Source organism: Erythrolamprus reginae, chromosome 3 (genome assembly GCF_031021105.1).
Source record: "Erythrolamprus reginae isolate rEryReg1 chromosome 3, rEryReg1.hap1, whole genome shotgun sequence".
In the NCBI taxonomy this organism is placed as follows: domain Eukaryota; kingdom Metazoa; phylum Chordata; class Lepidosauria; order Squamata; family Dipsadidae; genus Erythrolamprus; species Erythrolamprus reginae.
The window spans coordinates 249,414,797-249,433,430 of record NC_091952.1 but is presented as its reverse complement, the minus strand read 5'-3'; the positions used below and the strand labels follow the sequence as shown (position 1 = coordinate 249,433,430).

The following is an 18,634-nucleotide window of genomic DNA, read 5'->3' as shown; positions in this document are numbered from 1 at the left end:
GTGTTTGGATTTCTCAAATTTTCTTTTAAAAATGGCATTAGATTGTTTGCAAATGCTTGACAGAATACTGCAAGTTACTGATCAATTTGCAGTAGAATAGATTGGAACTGATAAAAGCAATCGAGTAACCCAAAACCTTTTGAAGACTTAAAGTTAAATTATTTAACTTAAATAACTTAATAACTTTAATAGCTTAATAACTTTAACTTAAATTATTTATAATAATTATTAAATTATTAAATTACCCACCTGCAGATAATCCAGAGAAGAAATGTGTTAAAAAGGCAAATTCGATGTCTTGTATAAAAGTTTTGCCAGCCATCAAGATTGCAGAAGTCAACGCTATAATATTACCTACCCCCAAAGAGCCTTTCCTGAAAAATAAAATGAAATAAAAGCTGGAGAGAAACCAGTGAATGTATGGTGTCCATCCTCAGCCACATGTAACATTTTAGGTGAATTTGAGCCTTGTTTTCAATCCAAACTACATGGTGATTCCTGTGAGAAAGTATTACAGTCATCAGCATGGCTACATTGTATGGAGATTTTGAAAGAAGTACTGTACATTAAAAATCTAAGGGATTTTTACAACAGGGAGAAACATAGAAACATAGAAGACTGACAGCAGAAAAAGACCTCGTGGTCCATCTAGTCTGCCCTTATACTATTTCCTGTATTTTATCTTAGGATGGATATATGTTTATCCCAGGCATGTTTAAATCCAGTTACTGTGGATTTACCAACCACATCTGCTGGAAGTTTGTTCCAAGGATCTACTACTCTTTCAGTGAAATAATATTTTCTCACGTTGCTTTTGATCTTTCCCCCAACTAACTTCAGATTGTGTCCCCTTGTTCTTGTGTTCACTTTCCTATTAAAAACACTTCCCTCCTGGACCTTATTTAACCCTTTAACATATTTAAATGTTTCGAACATGTCCCCCCTTTTCCTTCTGTCCTCCAGACAGAAAATGTGGAAGCCAGACAGTGTCAGGGTTCCAGATAGCATCCAAACCTAAATCAGAGTCCAAAGCAAGTATTCCTCAAAGTTCCAATTTATTGCCAGAGCCCTTCTGACACTGCTGTGAGAAAGCCAAATCTGACACTCCCAAAGTTTCCCACCCAGTTGAAAGTTCACACCCCTCATCCCCCACCCCCAAAAATGCCATGTTGCCTACTCAGGTTTTGGCAATGGGGCAGTTCCTCCTCCTACTTTCCGGGCAGGTGATGGACAAAGGATGACCTTGAACATCTCAAAAGAATGTGTTGTGGATACATCTGCTCCCTCCCAGATTCCCATAGTCAACAGGCTAGTGTTAGTGTGGTGAGCCAATATTTTCTCTCCAACTTCTGCATCAGCTCGACCCAGAGTAGGAAATGGGCTAAGAAAAAAATATCCAGATAATTTCTGACAAGCGAGATGTGTCGATCAGCAATTTCAGGCAAGTATGATGACATATGACCACAACTGAGTTCAGTAATTTACCATATTTTTGGTGTATAAGATGCACCCCTTTTCTCCCTAAAAGAGACTGATCATTAGGGTGCATCTTATATTCTGAATGTAGCTTTTTTATTTAGTGTTGGAATGACGGCTACAAATCCAACATGGCGATGCTAGTAAATCGAACCTTGTGTGAGAACACAGGAGTGGAATGTGATTTATTTCTCAGATGCTATTTGGTTCATTGATAGCAAATTCCAACACTCAATTATCTTCAGTTCCCCATCCAGGTTAAGGTTCATCTCACATCCCCACACCCACAAGTGCAATCACATGGACCAATCCGGTGCAGGGATTCACTGGCTTCTTCATTTGTTCAGTTGACCTTGGACTCTGTGCAAGGAATTCTGGGGATAAAAGGCAGTAGGCCGAGATGAATAGATGTGGCAGGGGTGAAGTCTGATATTCACCTTTGAAATCTGCTACTGGTTCTACCATACAGCTCTGATAAAGGAGCATTTTGAGGCCATTAAGGAAAAGTAAGTAGAACAGTGAGGGGGTGGGGATTAGCTATGACATGCGATTTAGATTAGCTACAAAGCAGCTATTCTAGATTGCATGACATAGCTGATTGTCACACAGCTGATCAGCATTTTTTACAGTTTGGGCAAACCGGTATGAACCACTGACATTTTACCTCTGGTATATATGTATATGTATGTTTATAACAATAGGTATAACAATAAGAACTGAAGGAACTTCTTGGATTACAAGGAAAACATTTTCAAGGAAAAAGCAATTAAAGTTATTGTCTTTTGGGACATGTTTGGACATTTTCCTGAAAATAAGACAGGGTCTTATTTTCTTTTGACCCCTGAAATGTGGTCTTGGCCTTATTATAGGGGAGGCCTATTATTTTGGGGGTGCAGTAGACAGTGAGCATGGGACTGTAGGCAGCGGTGGGCTATGAGCCGGAATACTAAACTGCACTCGCCGTAAGTGCTTTCAGGGCCAGCACGATTTTGCTACTATACCTGTGTGGAGGTAGCAAAATCATGCATGGAGCTGCAGGTGTGCTCGTGTTTCGGTGAAGTTTATTTGCTGATTACTCTATTGCTGAAGTTGTATCTTTTTGCAGTCTGGTTTAGAGTGGTTGACATTTAGTTGAAATATATTATCTTCTCTTGTGTTGTTGTAGTTGAAGGTGAAGTAGTCACTAACAGGAATGACATTTTGGTATATAATTTTATGAATTACAGTTAAGTCAAAACGGAGGCAATGGAGTTGTAAGTTATCTAATCAAAGAATTTTAAATCTGGGGGAGTAAAGTATTTTGTTGCGGGAAGAGGAGTGAAGTATTTTACCTGGGACTTGTAGTTCCTCGCCAGCACATTGTAATTAAAAAAACCCTCGAGTTCAAACAAATTTCTCGAACACGCGATATATTTTTATTACAATGCTTTTCCATGGACACATGGTGAAGAATAACCAGTCCTTCACTAAGGGCTTATTTTGGGGGGAAGATGTATATTTATGCCCACCCCAAAAATCAGACTTGGCCTTATTTTCAGGACACGTCCTATTTTGGGGGGATGTTTAACCAAACTTACTGAAGTTCGAACGGAAAGCTATACATTTTAAGGCCCACTAACTTTTTCAGATGCTTAAATTATTTTTCACTGGGTTATTGTCGCTGTTGCCTGTTATTGTCATCGTCATCATCATCCTCTTTTCACTGTGTTAACTGGATGGAGTGATTTATGGAAAGCATGCTGGCACGTATATATTACCAAATAAACCAGGAAAGAAGCTTACCTGCCAAGGTTATCAGCCAAAAACCCACCCAGCACGGAGGCAAATATACCTCCAAGTGGGATTATAGAAATATTGATTGCCAATTCGAGTATTTGAAACTTTCGTGGATTTATCACTTGAAAAGAAGTCTCATTATAATATTTTCGCAAGAGCTAGAAGAGAAACACAAAGCATGCACATGGCATCAAAGCCACAAGTTATTGGGGACCAAATAAATTTTGGAGAGCAGTGATATTTTTTATTTTATTTATTTATTTATTTATTTATTTATTTATTTACTTTTATTTTATTTATTTATTTATTTATTTATTTATTTATTTATTTATTTATTTATTTATTTATTTATTTATTTATTTATTTATTTATTTATTTATTTATTTATTTATTTATTCTTTGTCCAATATACAATACATATGAAAAAGAATAGACATTAGGTAATATATATAATGATAGAAAGTAAGAAAGAAGAGAAGTAGGAGGAAAGGAGAGAAAATGTATGATATATGAGATAAGGAAAGAAGATTGGACAGGGGACGATAGGCACATCAGTGTACTTATGTACGCCCCTTACTGGCCTCTTAGGAACCTGGAGAGGTCAATCGTGGAGAGTCTTAAGGAGAAATGTTGGGGGCTGGGGGCTGACACCACTGAGTCTGGCAATGAGTTCCACGCTTCGACAACTCGATTGTTAAAGTCATATTTTTTACAGTCAAGTTTGGAGCGGTTGATGTTAAGTTTGAATCTGTTGCGTGCTCTTGTGTTGTTGCTGTTGAAGCTGAAGTAGTCGTTGACCGGAAGGACGTTGCAGCATATGATCTTGTGGGCAATACTTAAATCGTGTTTTAGGCGTTGCAGTTCTAAGCTTTCAAGATTCAGGATAGTTAGTCTATTTTCGTAGGGTATTCTGTTTCGAGTGGAGGAGTGAAGGGCTCTTCTGGTGAAGTACCTTTGGACGTTTTCGAGAGTGTTGATGTCTGAGATGTGGTGTTGGTTCCAGACAGATGAGCTGTATTCATGAATGGGTCTGGCATAGGTTTTGTAGGCTCTAGTCAGTAGTGAGAGATTGCCAGAGCAGAAGCTACGTAGGATCAGGTTAACAACTCTGGAAGCCTTCTTGGTGATATTGTTGTGTGTGTGTATGTTAGTATAGGGGGTTTTCTTAAATTTATAAATATTTTAATTAATTGGATTATGTATTGGATTGTTTTTCACTTGTTGTGAGCCGCCCCGAGTCTTCGGAGAGGGGCGGCATACAAATTCAAATAATAAATAAATAAATAAATAAATTGTTGCAGTGGGCTTTAGCACTTAGGTCATTTGATGTCTGGATAAATGTTAGAAATGGATGTAAAGGTATAGTTACATGCTTGCTAGTTGTTTCCAGCTCCAGGGAGTAGTGCTCATCTCCATTTCTAAGCCAAGGAGCCAGCACTGTCTGAAGACATCTCCATAGACATGTGGCCCGCATGACTAAATGCTGAAGGCTCATGGAACACTGTTACCTTCCCACCAAAGCGGTCCCTATTTTTCTACTTGAGTTTTTATGTGCTTTTGAATTGCTACATTGGCAGAAGCTGGGAAAGGTAATGGGAGCTCACCCCATTACTGTTCTAGTTTCTGGTAGAACTTTAGTCATTAAAAATAATGCTTACTGAATGCAGTATTTCATAAAGAAAGAAACTCCATTTTTATTCTCTTCGCCTCCGCATTCCAAAATGCAATACAGACTGGCACATTCCTCCACCCCTCTTCTCCACTGCCCCCCTGACGTACCGAATACATCAGTCCAGTATTTAACCCATTCCTCCCCTTAATATCTTTTCCTAACACCTGTTCCTTGTGTTTTTGGATCCTTCTGAATTGAGGATTAACCCAGAGAATGTCTGTCTCTTCTTCACTAGATTCTGGACTCATAGCCACATCCTGTGGCTGGCCTCCCACCTGTTCTAATACCTGTAACCCAGGGCCTACCACTAATTCATAAACACTATCTGTATCAGAGTCCTCAAGCTCTTCATCATCCTCCAACTGACCAGGAGTATGTACAACAATTACGTGGCACTAGGGATTTGAACCACTGAATTGCTGATCTTTTGATTGACAAGCTCAGCATCTTAGCCACTGAGCAACCACATCGCTGTATTGAATCTCTAGTAGGGTATTATTATTATTATGTTATTGACAAAAAACAAGTAATACTCCTTGCCTTTCATAAGCTCCTTAAAACCCACCTCTATCGTCAGGCATGGGGGAACTGAGACATTCTTCCCCCCTAAGCCATTATAATTTATGCATGGTATGTTTGTTATATGGATGCTTAGTTTTATAATAAGGGTATTTTAGTTGTTTTTAGTATTGGATTTGCATGATGTTTTTTATTACTGTTGTTAGCCGCCCCGAGTCTATGGAGAGAGGCGGCATACAAATCCAATTAATAATAATAATAATAATAATAATAATAATAATAATAATAATAATAATACACAGCAAACAAGATTTATATGCTGGATTTCGTATCACAATATCACAAGTCGAACATCTCCCAAGTCCCAGTCTAGGAATGTGTGATGTATTTTCATATGATGCTTAAGTACAGTGGCCTTTTGCCACTGACAGATTGTGATTTTGGTTGTGAATGAGTTGGTTGATTGATTTTAATATATATGGGATTTTAGTAGTAATTTTTAATTAAATAGATTTGTTGTCATGCTGTTTTTTGTATTCTATGAGCCACCCCAAATATTCAGAGAAGGGCGGCATACAAATCTAAATAATAATAATAATAATAATAATAATAATAATAATAATAATAATAATAATAATAATAATAATAATAATACCATGGAAAATATTTTGAAATTGCCAACTCTTAATCCAGAAATTAAAAATAATCTCTTGTAAAACAAAATCAACCAGAGGGGTGTGTGTGTGTGTGTGTGTGTGTGTGTGTATGGATGGATGGATGGATGGATGGATGGATGGATGGATGGATGGATGGATGGATAGATAGATAGATAGATAGATAGATAGATAGATAGATAGATAGATAGATAGACAGATAGATAGACAGATAGATAGACAGATAGACAGACAGGGACAGACGGACAGACGGACAGACGGACAGACGGACAGACAGATAGAGATAGAGATAGAGATAGAGATAGAGATAGAGATAGAGATAGAGAGAGAGAGAGAGAGAGACAGAGACAGAGACAGAGACAGAGACAGAGACAGAGACAGAGACAGATACGAGATAAAGATAGACAGACAAACAAAATTACTTGAGGGATAGAATCCTACGCAAATCTTTTAGATTAGAAAGTCATTTCCATTAAAGGAAGGTCTTACCACACCAGGTGAATAAATTATCCAGATAAAGTAACCATAGTGGATGCTTAGGAAGCTGGATGCAAAACAAACCCAAATAAGTGTCTTTGTCAGCTTCTGTTTTAAAAAAAATAGCACATTGTGAACTGTGTGAACTGACATTTTTAAAATTATTATCACAAGTGAACCATCTATTTTTCCAGATATTAAAAAAAAATCACATAAATTTTAAAAGCAATAAAGCCTGGCCTGAAAACCAGAGTGATGTAGTTTCACTGTTGAGATCTTCACAAAATGGACAGACGTTATTTAGAAGGGTTTTTTTAAAAAAAAAAACCAACAACACTAAACAAAATTGACATAATCCTATGCACTGTTATAATTATGGAACCACAAAAATGGTTGTTCCAAAGGATAGGATAGGATAGAATGAAATGGAATGGAATGGAATAGAATAGAATAGAATAGAATAGAATAGAATAGAATAGAATAGAATAGAATAGAATAGAATAGAATAGAATAGAATAGAATAGAATAGAATAGAATAGAATAGAATAGAATTTTATTGGCCAAGTGTGATTGGACACACAAGAAATTTGTCTTGGTGCATATGCTCTCAGAGTACATAAAATAAAATATACATTTGTAAAGAATCATGTGGTACGACACTTAATGATTGTCATAGGGGTCAAATAAGCAATGAATAGAATAGAATGGAATAGAATAGAATAGAATAGAATAGAATAGAATAGCTGACTCTATAAACCACTTAGAGAGAGCTGTAATGTACTGTAAAGCAGAATATAAGTGCTATTGCTATTGCCTGAAATGGTATAGGACAGTCATGCATAGACTTTTCAACACTGAGTGCTGAAACTGGCATGCACACAAATGCTAGAACACTGAAATATAGAAGGGAGCAGCTGGCTGGTGTTCATGTGGACTTGCTGTATATAGCCCTTTATAGTGCTTTAGAGCCCTGTCTAAGTGGTTTTTCAGAGTCAGCCTATTGCCCCAACATTTTGGGTCCTCATTTTACCCACCTCAGAATTTCAGGCAGTCAGCAGAAGTAACCTGCAGTACTGCACTCTAACCACTATGCCACTGTGGCCCAATTTGGCTTGCTGCATTGATTTTGTTTGTCGGACACCAGTTGGGAAGGTCACAAAGGGTGATCATGTCACCCCAGGTTGCTGCAACCATGGTTAGTACATATTGGCTGCCAAGTGATTGGATTTTCAATGTTGCAATGGTTGTAATTGAAAGGACTAGTTGAAAATCATTTTTTTTCCAACACCGTAACTTTGACAGTTGCTAAACTAATAGCACAAGATGAGAAGTGTCTGTAATATAACTTCTTTCCTATATTTAATAAACTTCTTTCCTATATAGAAACATAGAAGACTGACGGCAGAAAAAGACCTCATGGTCCATCTAGTCTTCCCTTATACTATTTCCTGCATTTTATCTTAGGATGGATATATGTTTATCCCAGGCATGTTTAAATTCAGTTACTGTGGATTTATCTACCACGTCTGCTGGAAGTTTGTTCCAAGGATCTACTACTCTTTCAGTAAAATAATATTTTCTCATGTTGCTTTTGATCTTTCCCCCAACTAACTTCAGATTGTGTCCCCTTGTTCTTGTGTTCACTTTCCTATTAAAAACACTTCCCTCCTGGACCTTATTTAACCCTTTAATGTATTTAAATGTTTCGATCATGTCCCCCCTTTTCCTTCTGTCCTCCAGACTATACAGATTGAGTTCATTAAGTTTATTTATTCTATTCTTTCACCAATATGTGCTGACCAATTGGCCCCCATCTTCACCCAAATCTTCAACAAATCACTAGAGTTGTGCTATGTTCCTTCCTGCTTCAAACACTCGATTATCATCCCAGTGCCAAAGAAGCCCTCCATCAAGGAACTGAATGACTACAGACCAGTTGCTCTAACATCTGTAGTTATGAAAACCTTTGAAAGGCTAGTGATGTTCCATTTGAAAGCCATCACGGATCCACTGTTAGACCCCCTGCAATTTGCATACCGAGCAAATAGATCAACAGATGATGCTGTTAATATGGCTCTACACTACATCCTTCAACATCTTGAATCTCCAATGACCTACACCAGGGTCCTCTTTGTGGACTTCAGTTCAGCATTCAATACCATCGTACTGGACATTCTCTTAGCCAAACTAAATCAGCTAGCGGTACCTGAACACACTTGTAAGTGGATCACAAGCTTCCTAACAGACAGGAAGCAGCAGGTGAAGCTAGGAAAAATCACATCAGATATATGTACAATTAGCACAGGTGCCCCCCAAGGCTGTGTACTCTCACCACTTCTCTTCTCTCTATACACTAATGACTGCATCTCATACTATCCATCTGTTAAAATACTGAAGTTTGCAGATGATACAACAGTGATCGGACTCATTCGAGACAATGATGAATCCGCATACAGATAGGAAGTTGAACAACTATCCTTGTGGTGTGACCAGAACAATCTAGAACTGAACACACTCAAAACCGTAGAAATGGTGGTAGACTTTAAGAGAAACCCTTCCACCCTTCCACCTCTCACAATACTAGACAACACAGTATCAACAGTAGAGACCTTCAAATGTCTAGGTTCTATCATATCTCAACATCAAAAACATCATCAAAAAAGCACAACAAAGCATGTTCTTTCTGCGCCAGCTCAGGAAGCTCAAACTGCCCAAGGAGCTGCTGATTCAGTTCTACAGAGGAATCATTGAGTCTGTCATCTGCACCTCGATAACTGTCTGGTTTGGTGCTGCAACCCAACAGGACTGACACAGACTTCAGAGTATAATCAGAATTGCAGAAAAAACAATTGCTGCCAATCTGCCTTCCATTGAGGACCTGTATACTGCACGAGTCAAAAAGAGGGTGGGTAAAATATTTACTGACCCCTCACATCCTGGACACAAATTGTTTCAACTCCTACCCTCAAAACGTCGCTACAGAACACTGCAAACCAAGACAACTAGACACAAGAACAGTTCTTTCCCGAACGCCATCACTCTACTAAACAAATAATTCCCTCAACACTGTCAGACTTTCTACTAAATCTGCACTTCTATTCTACTAGTTTTTCTCATCATTCCTATCACCCATTTCCTCCCATGTTGACTGTATGACTGTAACTTGTTGCTTATATCCTAAGATTTTATTAATATTGCTTCTTCGTTGCTTATTTGACCCCTATGACAATCATTAAGTGTTGTACCACATGATTCTTGACAAATGTATATTTTATTTTATGTACGTTGAGAGCATATGCACCAAGACAAATTCCTTGTGTGTCCAATCACACTTGGCCAATAAAAAAAAAAATCTATATATTTTATTCCTATTTCTTGTCTTCTCTTCTTTCTTAGATATATTTTACTATGGGTATATCCTCTATAACCTTCATTATATATTTACTATATGAATACCCAATATAACTCTCATTGTGCAATGGACAAAATCAATCAATAAAAAATAAATAAATAGCATAATATGGAGATGTCCCCTTGACGTTGCTATGTTAATTTCCTTCTCCACTGAGCTGCTGATCCAGTTCTACAGAGGAATCATGGAGTCTGTCATCTGCACCTCTATAACTGTCTGGTTTGATTCTGCAACCCAACAAGACTGACATAGACTTCAGAGGATAATCAGAACTGCAGAAAAAACAATTGCTGCCAACCTGCCTTCCATTGAGGACCTGTGTACTGCACGAGTCAAAAAGAGGGCTGTAAAAATATTTACTGACCCCTTGCATCCTGGACACAAACCCTTTCAACTTCTACCCTCAAAACGTTGCTACAGAGTGCTGCACACCAAGACAATTAGATATAAGAACAGTTTTTTTCACTCTACTAAACAAATAATTCCCTCAACACTGTCAAACTATTTACTAAGTCTGCACTACAATTACTACTAGTTTTTCTCATCCTTACTATCACCCGTTTTCCCCAACTTATGACTGTATGTCTATAACTTGTTGCTTGTATCCTTAATATTTTATTCATTGTTTCCTGATTGCTTATTTGACCCCTATGACAATCATTAAGTGTTCTATCTCATGGTTCTTCACAATTGTATCTTTTTTTATGTACACTGATAAAATATGCACCAAAGACAAATTCCTTGTGTTTGCAAATACAGTTGGCCAATAAAGAATTCTATTCTATTCTATTCTATTCTATTCTATTCCACTCCACTCCACTCCACTCCACTCCATTCCATTCCATTCCATTCCATTCCTTTTCATTCTATTATATTCCATTCCATTCTAATTTTCTTCTTCACCACGATGCTCTATTCATAGTATTTCCCCACAATAGACAACAGCTTGATATCTTTTCTCCTGAAAAATCAATGCCAAAAAAGAAGACGACCTTTTTTTACCAACTCCCCAGTTTCTAAAAGAACTCGGTTTAAAACATTTGCTTTTTTTGTGTGTGCTGTTGTTGTTGATGATGTTTTTGCATTTGCTGATTTCTATGACATGGATCCTGTCAACCATCCTAGTAATTATATATATATCTTTATTCCAAAGGTGCTTTTTCAAAAGGCAACTGGACTTTTCTTGGTTTTCTTTGAAGATGTTTTACTTCTCAGATGAGTAGAAATGTCTTCAAAGAAAAACAGAAGCTTGCTTATTTATTACTTACTTATTTGCTTACTTACTTAGTTACTTACTTATTTATTTATTTACTTATTTATTTATTTATTTATTTACTTATTTATTTACTTATTTATTTACTTATTTATTTACTTATTTATTTACTTATTTATTTACTTATTTATTTACTTACTTATTTACTTATTTACTTATTCACTTATTCACTTATTCACTTATTCACTTATTCACTTATTCACTTACTTATTTACTTATTTACTTACTTACTTACTCACTTACTTACTTATTTACTAATTCATTCATTCATGCATTCATTCATTTATTTGTTTATTTATTTATTTATAGATACTCGGGGCCGCTTACAACAATATAAAATACCAAAACAATAAAAAGAAGTCCAATGTACAATCTAAAGCTATAAAACCCTAATTAAAACCCATAGTTAAACTATCTAGTCAGCATACAATGCATACCATTCATACAATTTGGCCATGACGGTTATTAATTGATGCCCCCCCTTCCCCAGGCCTGCTGGCAAAGCCAAGTCTTCGTGGCCTTATGGAAGGCCAGTAGGGTGGGAGCAGTATGGGCCTCGGGGAGAGAGTTGATTCCATAGAGCCGGGGCAGCTACAGAGAAGGCCCTCCCTTGCGGCTCTGCCAACCTGCATTGTTTAGTCGACTGCACCTGGAGGAGGCCAACTCTGCATGCTCTTATTGACCTCTGGGAGGTATGCTGCAAGAGAAGGTCCTGTAAATAGTCTGGCCCTGAGCCATGTAGGGCTTATTGCTTCTCAGATGAGAAGCAAAATGTCATTTAAAAAAAAAATCAAAAGTCAAGTTGTTTCTTGAAAAAGCACTTTTGAGACAACCATGACCTGGATGACTGAGAATCTCGATACCCATATATTATCTTTAGTAACTCTACCAAAGTACATAAGCTCGATACCATGCCTATCATCCCTGTCCTGAAGTCTCCATGTATTTTGTAAAATGTTCATAGAAACATAGAAGACTGATGGCAGAAAAAGACCTCCCGGTCCATCTAGTCTGCCCTTATACTATTTTTTTGTATTTTATCTTAGGATGGATCTATGTTTATCCCAGGCATGTTTAAATTCAGTTACTGTGGATTGACCAACCATGTCTGCTGGAAGTTTGTTCCAAGGATCTACTACTCTTTCAGTAAAATAATATTTTCTCATGTTGCTTCTGATCTTTCCCCCAACTAACCTCAAATTATGCCCCCTTGTTCTTGTGCTCACTTTCCTATTAAAAACACTTCTCTCCTGAACCTTATTTAACCCTTTGACACATTTAAATGTTTCTTCAATAATGTTCTAATGGTCACTAAACTGCAGCGGCATACAAGTCAAGGACGATGACTTGTATGCCGCTGCAGTATCACTTTCATTGTGAAATGTACTCAAAACCATGCTTGTACTTTTATATACTTACATTAAAGTTTACACTTTGTTTATTTCAATATACATACTTGACAAAATAAATAATAAATACATAAATAAAGATAGAGTAAAATAAGTAAATAAATAAGTAAACAAATAAATAAAAATAAGTTTTATGAGCATTTCACACAAAGCCTTGAAACTTTAGTTTTATCTATCAGTTTGCTTTTAAGCCCCATAAACAATGCTATCAGATTTGATTGTCATCATATAGTTAAGTTTCTCCAGACTCACTTCTTTTGGGTATGTCTTCAGCATTTCCTCTGGGCCTTCTTTAGTCATAATCTGTACACTTTTTCTGGATTCACCCATATTTCTGTCCATTATTGGGGAGTACCTCAGGATCACCTGTGGATCAATGAGAACATGTCTGACAGTTGGTTATCTAGTATCTATTTTATTATCTATGTCTGTCTGTCTGTCTGTCTGTCTGTCTGTCTGTCTGTCTGTCTATCATCTATCTATCTATCTATCTATCTATCTATCTATCTATCTATCTTCTATCATCTATCTATCTATCTATCTATCATCTATCTATCTATCATCTATCATCTATCTATTATCTATCTATCTATCTATCTATCTATCTATCTATCTATCTATATTATATATCATCTATCTATCTATCTATCTATCTATCTATCTATCTATCTATCTATCTATCTATCTATCTACATTTCAAGATGAAGTCAAAAGGGGTGAAATAGATCAGGAAGCAGCAAACCTTTCAATCAGAAATTCAGAAATATATTGACTCTGCAGAACCAAGCAAATCCATCGTGTCCAACAGAGTTGGGAGGATTATTCAACAAATTTCATATAAATCTAACTTTGAACCCACACCTACCTATGCACTCACACTTATTCACATGCATATGTGTTTAGGAAAGAATACTGTGATATATTTTGATAACTGAAACACTAGAAGGATTTTAATGATCCTTGGTTACTGTTCATTATCCCTGGAATTTCTTGAAGAACAGAAGCTAAAGGAATCCAGGAACTGATTCATCCAAACTATCTATAAACTGCCATGGAAGGGGAACCGAATAGAACCACTCCACCAGACTCAATTTCTCATGACATCAATAAGCAAAACAAAGAAACAGCAACAACAAAAAACCCATGGACTTTCTCTTAGCTATGGGTGAGGAAGGATTCTAGAATTAATCCAAGCTGAATGATCTTTGAAAAAAACATTTCAAATTCAAACTCCAACAGCCCATCAGGAACCAATCAGGTGAAGGACACCAGACTATTCCAGGAGAATCTGTTGACCATTGGAAGTGGAAAGGATTGACAATCTATGTCAAGAAAATAGTTTAGAATGATAGTTTCAAAACAATCTGCTGGGGAAGGAAATTAGGAATTAGGAAGGAGGAGGAGGAGGAGTTTATTCTTCTAGCTGCCCCGAGTTCTTGGAGAAGGGTGGAATACAAATCTAAATACTACTACTACTACTACTACTACTACTACTAATAATAATAATAATAATAATAATAATAATAATAACAACAATAATAGTAATAATGAAGAGGAGGAGGAAGAGGAGGAGGAGGAGGAGGAGGAGGAGGTTCTACTTCTAGCCACCCTGAGTTCTCGGAGAAGGGCGGCATACAAATCTAAATAATAATAATAAATAATAATAGTAATAGTAATAATACTAATACTAATACTGATACTGATACATGATGAGGAGTAGGCGTAGGCGTAGGCGTAGGCGTAGGCGTAGGCGTAGGCGTAATAGTAATAGTAATAGTAATAGTAATAGTAATAGTAATAGTAATAGTAATAGTAATAGTAATAGTAATAGTAATAGTAATAGTAATAGTAATAGTAATAGTAATAGTAATAGTAATGAGGAGGAGGAGGAGGAGGAGGAGGAAGAAGAAGAAGAAGAAGAAGAAGAGGAAGAAGAAGAAGAAGAAGAAGAAGAAGAAGAAGAAGAAGAAGAAGAAGAAGAAGAAAATTAGTCCACCTAGTTGTGCATAAACGCACTGGTTGACTCTGTTAGATCTCTTTGGCATCAAATTTTAATTCCATCATCTCAAAAGCAGGGTGTTAAAGGCGGATATATCTTCTCTGATGGTTTTTGTTACATTTGATTTTGAAACACTAAATATCTGGAAGTGCTCTTGGTTTCCATATATCCCAATATTTCACAGATTAAAAAAACAGTGCATGAGAAAGCCAGTTTGCTGTTGTGATGACATAAGTATATAAGAAGAGCCATGCTGAATCGGGACAAAGCCCATCGAGTCCAGCATTCTGTGTCACACAGTGGCCCACCAACTGTCTATGGCACTGTTTCCCAACCTTGGCAACTTGAAGATATGCTGGCTGGGGAATTCTGGGAGTTGAAGTCCAGATATCTTCAACTTGCCAAGGTTGGGAAACACTGGTCTATGGAGATCTTGAGCAGAAAGAGAAGGCAAAACCCTCCCTTTCCCTCAACCCCCAACAAATGGTACTCAAGGGAATCCTGCCTGCCTCAACCAACATAGAGGCGGCACATGGACATCCATTTCAATGACCACCGATACACTTGGCATCCATGAATCTGTCTAATCCTGCCTTGAAACTACCAAAGCTGACAGCTGTCATGAACTCTTCTGGAAGTGAATTCCATAAATCAATGACCAAAATAAACAACAACAACAACAACCACTCATAGAAAGAACCTCTCAAATGACACAAAGTCATGTAATTTCAAGTTTTGGATATGCAGGGAAAATTTTTTACATGGTCTCAAATTTTGTTTTGGATCAAATAGACCCGAACAGAACATGAGGGTTAATTTGCCGTATCAATACCTCTATCCTTGCCCTATTCTTTTCTTATCACTGTTCACCCCAGTGTAATTATCATAATATACAATGTAACAATTGGTCTGTCCATTTACATTTTTTTCCTTTTGTCTCTATAATTCTCTGTGTCTTCTTCCATCTGCTCTTCCTCTTCCAATCTCTTCTCCTCTCCAGTGCTTTGTTTCATATTTTTTGCCATCATGTTTTCAGGGTCCTTGTTGTTCTCCTTGTTCTTATCCTTATTTAGAACCCTCATTCTTATCCAGTACTTTATTTAATTCCCAATTCCAGCTTCAAACTCCATAAAATATCTCCTTAAATCTACACAGTAATCTTTGAAGAAAGATGTGAGCTCCTCATATTCACTCGTCTCCATGTTGCCAACATTTGCCTTTTGAAACAGCTGGGGGCTTCTCAGCGTTCTCCCGAACGTTGAACCTGGAAGTTTGGCAAAAGTTCGGGTTTGGCGTTCGGGTTCGGGAGGACACCGAGAAGCCCCCCCCCCCCCGGCTGTTTCAAAAGGTGACAGCCGGGCGGCGGGGCTTCTCAGCGGCCACCCAAACCCGAACCTTTGCCGAACTTCCGGGTTTGGCATTGGGAGAACGCTGAGAAGTGCCCGGCTGTTTCAAAAGGTAACAGCCGGGCGTCGTCGGTTTTTTGCGGGTTTTTTTCTTGCACACATTAATTCATTTTACATTGTTTCCTATGGGAAACATTGTTTCGTCTTACGAACTTTTCGCCTTACGAACCTCCTCCGGGAACCAATTAAGTTCGTAAGACGAGGTATTACTGTAGTTTTAAAAACAATATAAATTGGTACTGATGCTTCTCCTAATATTCATACTATCCCTTTCTTGATGCAGCCTAGGACTACATTCACTTTATGGGCAGTGCTGGGTCATATTTGAGTGGTTGCCCATTAGGACATCTACATTCTCCTCACTTACTGCTGTTGAACCAGGTGCAACCTATTCTATACCAGAGCATTGGGTTTTTTTCCTCTTTAAGTGTAAAGCCTAACTTTTCTCACCACTGAGTCGTATGGGTGAACAGTGCAGTCAGGCGGTAGGGAAATCAAGTAGGATGCTTGGCTGCATAGCTAGAGGTATAACAAGCAGGAAGAGGGAGATTATGATCCCTCTATATAGAGTGCTGGTGAGACCACATTTGGAATACTGTGTTCAGTTCTGGAGACCTCACCTAAAAAAAGATATGGATAAAATTGAACGGGTCCAAAGACGGGCTACAAGAATGGTGGAAGGTCTTAAGGATAAAATGTATCAGGAAAGACTTAATGAGCTCAATCTGTATAGTCTGGAGGACAGAAGGAAAAGGGGGGACATGATCGAAACATTTAAATATGTTAAAGGGTTAAATAAGGTCCAGGAGGGAAGTGTTTTTAATAGGAAAGTGAACACAAGAACAAGGCACAATCTGAGGTTAGTTGGGGGAAAGATCAAAAGCAACATGAGAAAATATTATTTTACTGAAAGAGTAGTAGATCCTTGGAACAAACTTCCAGCAGACGTGGTGGATAAATCCACAGTAACTGAATTTAAACATGCCTGGGATAAACATATATCCATTGTAAGATAAAATACAGAAAATAGTATAAGGGCAGACTAGATGGACCATGAGGTCTTTTTCTGCCGTCAGTCTTCTATGTTTCTATGTTTCTATGTTTCTATGTTGTTGAATTGGGTCTAGTGTTAAAGACTAGAAATCTTGAACATCCAAAGACTCTCTCTCCAAAATGTAAAAACATAACAGTTCCATCAGAAGGACATGGAGGAAAAATACAAGCCACATTTGCAATGGAAGTCAGTTCTGGGGAAATTGGAGGGTAAACTTTACTAAATATTAGCCTAAATGTCAGCCAGGTTGCTGGTTCTGAAACAGAAGGAATACTCTATAAATCAATCAAACCAATCAGTTGAAGAAAAACAAGATTCCATTTTTTAATTCTGATTTCAGAGAACGTACATAAATAAATACAAAGGAAACAAAATTAGTTCAGGAGGTAACATTAGACTCCTTTCTTGCCATATCTGTCTTGTCATGGATCTTTCTGTTTCTCTGTTTTGCCATCATTGTTTTGATATCCTTTAAAGTCTGGTTTTTGGTTTCTGGGATATACATGTAGACGTAAATAAAGACGACTGCACAGAATGGACTGAAGATGAGTAAGGTGTAGAATCCCAGTTCCTTCTGCAGAGGTAAAAATATTTTTTTTTGTGGGGAGGGAGGGAAAGAGAGAAACAGTTGTGGGATGCTTTATATCAAAATACATTTTATTCCATATAATATCTCCATCTTCCCTTTAAACATTGACAGAATCCACAATGAGGAGCAGTGTCTTTGCTACAAGGGTTGCCCAGAAAGTGTTCTGTCTGGGCTCCCCCAGACGTCAACACCAACTAAAAAGAGTAGCCAGACACGCTGGTAAAAAGCAAAGTCATTTTATATCTTTGAAAACAAACACAGATAACAAGAACTGTTCTTACAAACTGGAATGCTATGAAGCTTCACAGAAGAGTCATGACGGCCAGACAATACAACAGGCTTCTTGCTGGCACACACACCACTGTAGATAATAAAACCCATGCCTCCCCCAAGTTTTCAGCCTTCGAGGCCACAAGCCAGAATCAGAGACGCCAAGGATCGAAGCAAGGTCACAGGACTCCCAAAGGATAACTCTCCACAATACAGGAAGGGCGGGCCTGCCTTTTCAACCTTTCTGAGGAGAACCACACCCAAACCCAGCTGTTGCCTATTAGGGATGGAAATACCTGGCTAATTGTCCCCTTCTTTGTGCTGCCCTTCTCTGCCTCATATCTATGATGGCTTGTGCGTTCTCATCTAATGACTCCAGGCTACTAGCTGGGGAGAGCTCCCCCCCGGGGGTCTCAGGCTGTTCTCCCTCCTCCTCATCCTGACATTCCTCTTCCCCGTCTGCCTGGTCCTCCTTCTGTTTCTCATCCTCCCCCTCTGAGCATGGAGCCAGCAGAGTTCCAGCCATTCCCTGAGGAACCTCAGACTGAATCACAACAGAAAGTAAGATTGCAAGGCACATAGCTCTCATGGGGAATGTATGCGAGGGAAGTTGGTATTAGTATTTTAT

General features: G+C 37.9%; 1 protein-coding gene across 1 annotated transcript in view; it reads right to left on the bottom strand.

Moving 5' to 3' along the window:
* Nucleotides 1-12,874: 12,874 nt before the first annotated feature.
* LOC139165480 (solute carrier family 2, facilitated glucose transporter member 7-like) overlaps nucleotides 12,875-18,634 on the bottom strand; it is a 38,883-nt gene continuing 33,123 nt past the window's right edge. Inside the window, exons 12-13 of the mRNA XM_070748656.1 lie at nucleotides 17,557-17,721; nucleotides 12,875-13,054 (exon numbers count right to left, since the gene is read on the bottom strand). Of these exons, the coding sequence (XP_070604757.1) occupies nucleotides 12,875-13,054; nucleotides 17,557-17,721 (345 nt within the window). The remainder of the gene's footprint in view (nucleotides 13,055-17,556; nucleotides 17,722-18,634) is intronic.